Here is a 10,184-nt window from a genome sequence, read left to right as displayed (position 1 = left end):
ACCGCAGCGCCGCTTCCACCGTGCCCGGTTAGAGCGTCCCGGTCCCACCGGAGCAACGAAATCAACCGGAGACTCCAAAAGCAGCTTTATTATCGACAAACTCAACGCTACAGAACGCGCGCGGCCGGTTTAAAGCCTCTAGGTGGCGCCGGTTTGGTCACACGGGGGATGGGAGGGGGAGAACCGAGGATGGCGGAGGATAACACCGGGAGAACCGGGGGACACCGAGAGGACGCGGCAGCCGCTCGTGGTCACTCATCCCCATCGCGGATCTCATCCACAGCAGGCATTAACGCCAGCGGGGCCGCCATTGTGCCGGGCCCGGAAGTGACGTCACGCCGGTTGCCCCGAAGCGTTGCCTGGCAACGGCGTTTGTTGTTAGCAACGGCCAAGATGGCGACGGGAGCGGCCCGGGTGGGTACTGGGGGTTACTGGGAGCTACTGGGAAGGACTGGGGGGGGGGTCTTTGGCTTCCATGGGGGGCTCTGAGGGGTGGCTGGGGACAACGGGGACTGGGAGGGGACAAATGGCGCCCGAAGGCGCCGCAGCCTCGCCTTTTTCCCGCTTTTTCCCCCGCCTTTCCTCCCCCACAATTTCTTTCCCCCTATCCCCCCTTGCCCTTTTTTCCCGCCCTTTTTTCCCGCCTTTTCCCCCCTTGCCTTTTTTTTCCCGCCTTTTTTTCCCGCCTTTCCTCGCCCTTTCTTCCCCTCATCCCTCCCTTGCCCTTTTTTCCCGCCCTTTTTTCCCCGCCCTTTTTTCCCGCCTTTTTTTTCCCGCCCTTTTCCCCTCCCCTCAGGGACTCGGCGCCATTTTGACCCCAAATCCTTTGGAATTCCGGCCAAAATTCGGCTGGAATTTGGCCCCGGTGACGGAATCTCGGCGCCCTCAGAATTCTGGGATTTATTCCAAAATCCAAAAAAATTTTTTTTTTTTTTAGATAATTCCCGATTTTTCAAATTTCCCAAATTTCGGGTTTTTTTTTCTATATTTGAAGGTGGCAGAATCAGGATTTTGTGGTTTTGATTCAAAGGTAGGAGGAAAATCCTTAAAAATTCCCAAAAAAATCTTCCCAAAAGCCACCACAATTCAAATTCACCAATATGCCCAAAATTCAAAATGTTGCCCAAAATCCACAAAAATCCCACAAATGCATAAAAATTTATTTTAAAAAATCCCCAAAAAATCCATTAAAAATCCAAAAAATTTTAAAAATGCCCTGCAAATCCAAAATAACCCGTCAAGATATAAAGAATCCATTAAAATCCTTTAAAATTCCCCTAAAAAATCTGAAAAATCCATAAAAATCAATGAAAGCCTCACAAAAATCCAGGAAAAAAAAATCCATGAAAATCTCACAAAAATCCATGGAAATCCACCCCCCCCAAAAAAATAAAAAAACCAAAAAAACTAAATTTTAAATTTTAAAATAATAATAAAAAATAATCCCTAAAAATCCTCAGAGGGAGAAAATGAAAAAAAAAAAAGGAATTTTCTGGAATTGGCTCCAATCCAAACCTCAAAATCCAACCCCAAAAATTCCTTGGATTAAATTTTAACCCTCAGGAGGGGGAGGGTGAACGGGAACATTCCCGGAATTTTCCTGATCCCGAAAATCCCAAAAAATCCCAAAAAAGTCCCAGGATGGATGAGGAGGAGTTCCAGGATGATCTGCGCCTGTTCCCAGGTGGAATTCCAGGATTTTTCCTGCTTTTTCCAAGATTTTTTCTTTCCCTTTTCCTTCTCTGATCCAGGAATTTGGATAATCCCTAAAATTCTACACCCGGGAGCTTCAAATTTTTGGGAATTCTGGGTGGAAATTGTGGGAATTCCCACAAAAATCCCGGAAATAATTAAAAAATAATTCCCTGAATAACTCCCGAATGATTCCCAAAATAATAACTGGAACAAATGATCTCGAATAAAATAATCCTGGAATTAAACAGGAATTTTTTTTCTGGATTTTTCCCAGATTTTCAGGTAAAAATTCCCAATTTTTTTTGTGTTTTAAAGGGAAAAGATTCAGAAATTTCATAAATTTGGGGGTTTTGTGATCTTGTTCCCAATTTTCCCCATTTTCCCCCACCCCAGCATGAAATTCCCAAAAAAAAAACCGGGAATTTTTTAGCGGAATAAATGGAATTTTCTGCTTTGGTTTGGGCGAATTTGCGGGTTTTTTATTTTTATTTTTCCTGGATTTTTCCCAGATTTTCAGGTAAAAATTCCCGATTTTTTTGTGTTTTTAAGGGAAAAGATTCAGAAATTTCATAAATTTGGGGGTTTTGTGATCTTGTTCCCAATTTTCCCCATTTTCCCATCCCCCCACCAGCATGAAAGTCCCCAAAAAAAAATTGGAATTTTTTTAGCAGAATAAACAGAATTTTTCCTGCTTTGGTTTGGGCGAATTTGGGATTTTCTTAATTTTTTTAATTTTTAAATTCTAATTTTTTTGGAATTAATTTTAATTTTTAAAATTAATTTTAATTTTTTTCCCCCCCCCGGATTTTTCTCAGATTTTTGAGTGGTTTTAGGGTAAAAATTCCCAATTTATTTCTGGTTTTAAGAGAAAATTGGACATTCAGGAATTTGGGAATTTTGTTGGCCCCGTTCCCAATTTTCCCCATTTTCCCCATTTTCCCCCACCCCAGCGTGAAATTCCCAAAAAAAAACCGGGAATTTTTTAGCGGAATAAATGGAATTTCCTGCTTCATTTTGGGCAAATTTGGGATTTTCTGCATTTTTTTCCCGGATTTTTCCCAGATTTTTGGGTAAAAATTCCCAATTTCCCGTGACGATTTTTGGGAATTCTTTTGGGAAATTTCTCCTTTTTTTTTTTTGCATGTCTGATGGGAAATAAATCCCGGGAAAAAAAAGAGGGAAAAGTTTTGGGGATTTTGGGATTTTGGGGAGGTGGTGGGATTGGAATTCCCGGGAATTTTGGGAATTCTGAGGGTTGAGAAAACTCCTGGAATTCTCAGGTTTTGTTGGTTTTTTTTTTTTCCATGGAAAACGGAATGAAATTCCCAAAAAAATCCCCAAAAACTGGGAAGGAAAAGAGGGAAAAGAAAGGAGGGAAAAGCTGGGGAAATAAAAAGAAAATTTGGGAATAAAAAGGGGGGAGGGAAAGAGGAAAAAGTTGGGAATGAAAAGAGGGAAAAGTGGGAAAAAAAGGAGGAAAAATTTGGGAATGAAAAGAGGGAAAAGTGGGAAAAAAAGGAGGAAAAATGGGAATGAAAAGAAGGAAAATCGGAATTTTTGGTCCCGTCCTGAAAATTCCTGGAAATTTTTATTTCTTCGATTTTTGGGATTGCAGCTCAGGAATCCGCCCGGAATTGAGGCTCCTTTTCCAGAGGGGAAATTCCCGAATTTTGGGAGGAGATTCCGGAAGCTTCCGAGGCCTTCCCGGTGTTCCCGGAGGGATTTTCAATTCCTGGGATTCTCTGGGGAGAGGAAAAAAAAAGGCAAAAAAACCCCCCAAAAATTCACATTTTGATCCTAAAATTCCATCCCGAATTTCCTCTTTTTCACTGAGGGATTTGAGGGAATTCAGATCCCAAAATTCTGAATTTCCAGTGTTTCCTGAGGGGTAAAATCCCAATTTTATCCCAAAATTCCGGCTCCAAATTCCCTTTTTGGGGATTGAGCCTCACCTGTGGGTGTGTCCAGGGAATAAAATCCCAATTTTATCCCAAAATTCTGGCTCCAAATTCCCTTTTTGGGGTTCGAGCCTCACCTGTCTCACCTGTGGGCGTGTCCCTGGGCGTGTCCAGGGAATAAAATCCCAATTTTATCCCCAAAATTCCCTTTTTGGGATTCCAGCCTCACCTGTCTCACCTGTGGGCGTGTCCCTGGGTGTGTCCAGGGAATAAAATCCCAATTTTATCCCAAAATTCCGGCTCCAAATTCCCTTTTTGGGGTTCGAGCCTCACCTGTGGGTGTGTCACTGGGCGTGTTCAGGGAATAAAATCCCAATTTTATCCCAAAATTCCGGCTCCAAATTCCCTTTTTGGGGTTCCAGCCTCACCTGTGGGTGTGTCCCTGTCTAAAATCCCAATTTTATCCCAAAATTCCGGTTTCAAATTCCCTTTTTGGGGTTCCAGCCTCACCTGTCTCACCTGTGGGCGTGTCCCCGGGCGTGTCCCTGGGCGTGTCCAGGGAATAAAATCCCAATTTTATCCCAAAATTCCGGCTCCAAATTCCCTTTTTGGGGTTCGGGCCTCACCTGTGGGTGTGTCCCTGGCTAAAATTCCAATTTTATCCCAAAATTCCGGTTCCAAATTCCCTTTTTGGGGTTCGAGCCTCACCTGTCTGACCTGTGGGCGTGTCCCTGGGCGTGTCCCTGGCTAAAATCCCAATTTCATCCCCAAATTCCCTTTTTGGGGTTGGAGCCTCACCTGTCTCACCTGTGGGCGTGTCACTGGGTGTGTCCAGGGAATAAAATCCCAATTTTATCCCCAAATTCCCTTTTTGGGGCTGGAGCCTCACCGGTCTGACCTGTGGGCGTGTCCCCAGGCGTGTCCCTGGCTAAAATCCCAATTTTATCCCAAAATTCCGGCTCCAAATTCCCTTTTTGGGGATTGAGCCTCACCTGTAGGTGTGTCCCTGGTTAAAATCCCAATTTTATCCCAAAATTCCGGCTCCAAATTCCCTTTTTGGGGTTCCAGCCTCACCTGTGGGTGTGTCCCTGGGCGTGTCCCTGGCTAAAATCCCAATTTTATCCCAAAATTCCGGCTCCAAATTCCGTTTTTGGGGTTCCAGCCTCACCTGTCTCACCTGTGGGCGTGTCCTCGGGCGTGTCCAGGGAATAAAATCCCAATTTTATCCCAAAATTCCGGCTCCAAATTCCCTTTTTTGGGGTTCGAGTCTCACCTGTGGGTGTGTCACTGGGCGTGTCCAGGGAATAAAATCCCAATTTTATCCCAAAATTCCCTTTTTGGGGTTGGAGCCTCACCTGTCTCACCTGTGGGTGTGTCCCCGGACGTGTCCCTGGGTGTGTCCAGGGAATAAAATCCCAATTTTATCCCAAAATTCCGGCTCCAAATTCCCTTTTCTGGGGCTCCAGCCTCACCTGTCTCACCTGTGGGTGTGTCCCTGGACGTGTCCAGGGAATAAAATCCCAATTTTATCCCAAAATTCCGGCTCCAAATTCCCTTTTTGGGGTTCCAACTTCACCTCAGGGCGTGGCCATGGGTGTGGCACTCTAGCCAGGGATAAAATCCCAATTTTATCCCAAAATTCCGGCTCCAAATTCCCTTTTTGGGGTTCGAGCCTCACCTGTGGGTGTGTCCCTGTCTAAAATCCCAATTTTATCCCAAAATTCCGGCTCCAAATTCCCTTTTTGGGGTTCAAGCCTCACCTGTCTCACCTGTGGGTGTGTCCCTGGGCGTGTCCAGGGAATAAAATCCCAATTTTATCCCAAAATTCCGGCTCCAAATTCCCTTTTTGGGGTTCCAGCCTCACCTGTGGGTGTGTCCAGGGAATAAAATCCCAATTTTATCCCAAAATTCCCTTTTCTGGGATCGAGCCTCACCTGTGGGCGTGTCCCCTGGCGTGTCCCCGGGCGTGTCCCTGGGTGTGTCCCTGGCTAAAATCCCAATTTTATCCCAAAATTCCGTCTCCAAATTCCCTTTTTGGGGTTCCAGCCTCACCTGTCTGACCTGTGGGTGTGTCCCTGGGCGTGTCCCTCACTAAAATCCCAATTTTATCCCAAAATTCCGGCTCCAAATTCCCTTTTTGGGGCTGGAGCCTCACCTGTGGGTGTGTCCCTGGGCGTGTCCAGGAAATAAATCCCAATTTTATCCCAAAATTCCCTTTTTGGGGTTGGTGCCTCACCTGTCTCACCTGTGGGTGTGTCACTGGCTAAAATCCCAATTTTATCCCCAAATTCCCTTTTTGGGGTTCCAGCCTCACCTGTCTGACCTGTGGGCGTGACCCTGTCTAAAATCCCAATTTTATCCCAAAATTCCGGCTCCAAATTCCCTTTTTGGGGTTCCAGCCTCACCTGTCTCACCTGTGGGTGTGTCACTGGGCATGTCCCTGGCTAAAATCCCAATTTTATCCCAAAATTCCTGCTCCAAATTCCCTTTTTGGGGTTGGAGCTTCACCTGTGGGTGTGTCCCTGGGCGTGTCCAGGAAATAAATCCCATTTTTATCCCAAAATTCCCTTTCTGGGGCTCCAGCCTCACCTGTCTGACCTGTGGGCGTGTCCCTGGGTGTGTCCAGGGAATAAAATCCCAATTTTATCCCAAAATTCCAGCTCCAAATTCCCTTTTTGGGGTTCCAGCCTCACCTGTCTGACCTGTGGGCGTGTCCCTGGGTGTGTCCAGGGAATAAAATCCCAATTTTATCCCAAAATTCCAGCTCCAAATTCCCTTTTTGGGGTTCCAGCCTCACCTGTCTCACCTGTGGGCGTGTCCCTGGGTGTGTCCAGGGAATAAAATCCCAATTTTATCCCCAAATCCCCTTTCAGGTGTTCCAGCCTCACCTGTCTGACCTGTGGGCGTGTCCCCGGGCGTGTCCCCGGGCGTGTCCCCGGCTAAAATCCCAATTTTATCCCAAAATTCCGGCTCCAAATTCCCTTTTTGGGTTCGAGCCTCACCTGTGGGTGTGGCCCTGGGTGTGTCCAGGGAATAAAATCCCAATTTTATCCCAAAATTCCCTTTTTGGGGCTCCACCCTCACCTGTCTCACCTGTGGGCGTGTCCCCGGGTGTGTCCCTGGGCGTGTCCAGGGAATAAAATCCCAATTTTATCCCAAAATTCCGGCTCCAAATTCCCTTTCAGGTGTTCCAGCCTCACCTGTCCCACCTGTAGGTGTCCCCCCGGTGACGCTCTGGGCGCAGGTGAGGAACTCCCTCACCTGGGGGCCGCACTCGGTCGCGCTCCGCGGCCGCTCCCGCAGGCAGCGCTCGAACGCCCCCAAGGAATCGGAGCAATCCCGGCGGATCCGGCGCACCAGGGGGCTGCCAGGGCGGGAAAAACGGGGGAATTTGGGAAAAAATGGGGGAAAAAACGGGGGGAAATTTGGGAAAAACGGGGGGAAAGTCCAGGGAAAATGGGGGAAAAAACGGGGGGAAAATGGGGGAAAAATTGGGAAAAAACAGGGGGAAAATGGGGGAAAAAACGAGGGGAAAATGGGGGAAAATGGGGGGAAAATTTGGGAAAAAAGGGGTGAAAATGGGGGAAAATTTGGGAAAAAATGGGGGGAAATTTGGGGGAAAAACGGGGGGAAAATGGGGGGAAAATTTGGGAAAAGACGGAGGGAAAATGGGAGAAAATTTGGGAAAAACGGGGAGAAAATGGGGAAAAAACGGGGGGAAAATGGGGGGAAAATGGGGAAAATCGGGGGGGAAATGGGGGAAAATTTGGGGAAAAATGGGGGAAAATGGGGAAAAAACGGGGGGAAAATGGGGGAAAAAACGGGGGGAAAATGGGGGAAAACGGGGGAAAATGGGGGAAAAAAACGGGGGGAAAATGGGGGAAATTTGGGAAAAACGGGGGGAAAATGGGGAAAAACGGGGGGAAAATGGGGGAAAGTTTGGGAAAAAACGGGGAAAGTCGGGGAAAAATGAGGAAAATTTTGGGAAAAAACAGGGGGAAAATGGGGGAAAAAACGGGGAAAATGGGGAGAAATTTGGGAAAAAACGGGGGGAAAATGGGGGAAAATTTGGGAAAAAACGGGGGGAAAATTTGGGAAAAAACGGGGGGAAAATGGGGGAAAAACGGGAGGAAAATGGGGGAAAAACGGGGGAAAGTTTGGGAAAAAACGGGGGGAAAATGGGGGAAAAAACAGGGGGAAAATGGGGGGAAATTTGGGAAAAAACAGGGGGAAAATGGGGGAAAAATTGGGAAAAAACGGGGGGAATTTGGGAAAAAACGGGGGAAAATGGGGGAAATTTGGGAAAAAACGGGGGAAAATGGGGGAAAAAACGGGGGGGAATGGGGAAAAAACGGGGAAAGTTGGGGGAAAATGGGGGAAAATTTGGGAAAAACGGGGGGAAAGTCGGGTGAAAATGGGGGAAAATTTGGGAAAAAATGGGGGGAAAATGGGGAGAAATTTGGGAAAAAAAGGGGGGAAAATGGGAAAAAAATTGGGAAAAAGAGGGGGAAAGTCGGTGTAAAATGGGGGAAAAAATCAGGGGAATGTTGGGGTAAAAGAGGAAAAAAATCGGTGGAAAACCGGGAGAAAATCAGGGGAAAACAGGGAAAAAAATCAGGAAAACAACGGATCAGCCCCAGGGATCGGGATCAGTGTCCACAAATGTCCCCAAATGTCCCCCCAGTGTCCCCTCAGTGTCCCCAATGTCCCCCCAATGTCCCCCCAGTGTCCCCTCAGTGTCCCCAGGGTGTCACTCACTGGGCAGAGGCGCACTGGGTGACATTTGGGGACAGTTGGTGACAATCCCAGTGTCCCCAGGGTGTCACTCACTGGCCAGAGGCGCACTGGGTGACATTTGGGGACAGTTGGTGACAATCTCAGTGTCCCCAGGGTGTCACTCACTGGCCAGAGGCGCACTGGGTGACACTCAGGGACAGTTGGTGACAATCCCAGTGTCCCCTCAGTGTCCCCAATGTCCCCTCAGTGTCCCCAGGGTGTCACTCACTGGCCGGAGGCGCACTGGGTGACATTTGGGGACAGTTGGTGACAATCCCAGTGTCCCCTCAGTGTCCCCAGTGTCCCCTCAGTGTCCCCAGGGTGTCACTCACTGGCCAGAGGCGCACTGGGTGACATTTGGGGACAGTTGGTGACAATCCCAGTGTCCCCAGGGTGTCCCCAGGGTGTCACTCACTGGGCGGAGGCGCACTGGGTGACATTTGGGGACAGTTGGTGACAATCCCAGTGTCCCCTCAGTGTCCCCAGGGTGTCACTCACTGGGCGGAGGCGCACTGGGTGACATTTGGGGACAGTTGGTGACAATCCCAGTGTCCCCAGGGTGTCACTCACTGGGCGGAGGCGCACTGGGTGACATTTGGGGACAGTTGGTGACAATCCCGGTGTCCCCAGGGTGTCACTCACTGGGCGGAGGCGCACTGGGTGACATTTGGGGACAGTTGGTGACAATCCCAGTGTCCCCAGGGTGTCACTCACTGGGCGGAGGCGCACTCGGTGACACTCAGGGACAGTTGGTGACAATCCTGGTGCCAGCTGCCGGGGCTGGCGGCCACACAGCGCCCGTAACGCTCCAACTGCGGCCCACAGAGCCGGGCGGTGACGGCCAGCGCCTCCCTGGGACGGGGACAGGGACAGTGTCACCTCCCCGGGACAGGGACAGGGATGGTGTCACCTCCCTGGGATGGGGACAGGGACAGGGACGGTGTCACCTCCCTGGGACGGGGACAGGGACAGTGTCACCTCCCTGGGACAGGGACAGGGACGGTGTCACCTCCCTGGGACAGGGACAGGGACAGGGACGGTGTCACCTCCCCGGGATGGGGACAGGGACAGGGACAGTGTCACCTCCCCGGGACAGGGACAGGGACAGGGATGGGACAGGGACAGGGACAAGGATGGTGTCACCTCCCTGGGATGGGGACAGGGACAGGGACGGTGTCACCTCCCCGGGACAGGGACAGGGACGGTGTCACCTCCCTGGGACGGGGACAGGGACAGGGACAGGGATGGGACAGGGACAGGGACGGTGTCACCTCCCTGGGACGGGGACAGGGACAGGGATGGGACAGGGACAAGGACGGTGTCACCTCCCCGGGACAGGGACAGGGACGGTGTCACCTCCCCGGGACACGGTCACCTCCCTGGGACGGGGACAGGGGCAGTGTCACCTCCCCGGTATGGGGACAGGGACAAGGACAGTGTCACCTCCCCGGGACAGTGTCACCTCCCTGGGACGGGCCCGGGGCCATCCCCGGCGACACCAGCGGGGACAGCGGGGCTGGAACAGGGGGGACACCGAGGGAACGCGGGGGGGGGACACAGCGCGACACGAGGGGCCCCGGAGAGGACATGAGGTGACACCGAGGGGACACGGGAGGGACACAGCGCGACACGAGGGGACACAGCGCGGACACGGCCCGACCCCGCCGCCCCTCACTCACATGGCGCCTCCTCCTTCACCGCTTCACTTCCGCCAGTCCTTCGCTCTGCGCATGCGCAACGCCCATCCCGCCGCCACTCCTCCGCTCTGCGCATGCGCCCCGCCCATCCCGCCGCCACTCCTTCGCTCTGCGCATG

At 50.5% G+C, this 10,184-nt stretch overlaps 1 protein-coding gene across 4 annotated transcripts; it reads right to left on the bottom strand.

Annotated features, from left to right (window-relative positions):
- Positions 1-68: 68 nt before the first annotated feature.
- On the bottom strand, positions 69-10,177 carry CHCHD5 (coiled-coil-helix-coiled-coil-helix domain containing 5). 4 transcript variants are annotated; one of them, XM_041711762.2, is made up of 4 exons: positions 10,049-10,177; positions 9,084-9,221; positions 6,794-6,957; positions 69-359 (listed from the first exon to the last, which is right to left on the bottom strand). In XM_041711762.2, coding segments are annotated over exons 1-4 (330 nt in total). In that variant the 5' UTR covers positions 10,051-10,177; the 3' UTR covers positions 69-333. The 4 variants fall into 4 exon arrangements, with proteins under 4 accessions (XP_041567696.2, XP_072775854.1, XP_041567701.2 ...); XM_072919753.1 differs by having other exon boundaries at positions 6,803-6,957; XM_041711767.2 differs by lacking the exon at positions 69-359 and adding an exon at positions 3,250-3,437.
- Positions 10,178-10,184: the final 7 nt, after the last annotated feature.

The sequence above is a fragment of the Taeniopygia guttata genome, chromosome 30 (assembly GCF_048771995.1).
Source record: "Taeniopygia guttata chromosome 30, bTaeGut7.mat, whole genome shotgun sequence".
Taxonomy (NCBI): domain Eukaryota; kingdom Metazoa; phylum Chordata; class Aves; order Passeriformes; family Estrildidae; genus Taeniopygia; species Taeniopygia guttata.
The sequence above is the reverse complement of the archived record's forward strand: the minus strand, read 5'-3'. Positions and strand labels throughout refer to the sequence as shown.

Excerpts from the sequence above, each read along its gene's own strand:
- CHCHD5 (XM_041711762.2), bottom strand. Across the intron at positions 6,958-9,083 it reads ACCGAGTGCGCCTCCGCCCA|CCCCCTGGTGCGCCGGATCC; the intron begins GTGAGTGACACC and ends CCGCCCTGGCAG. Across the intron at positions 360-6,793 it reads GACACCTACAGGTGGGACAG|GCAACGCTTCGGGGCAACCG; the intron begins GTGAGGCTGGAA and ends CGCCGTTGCCAG.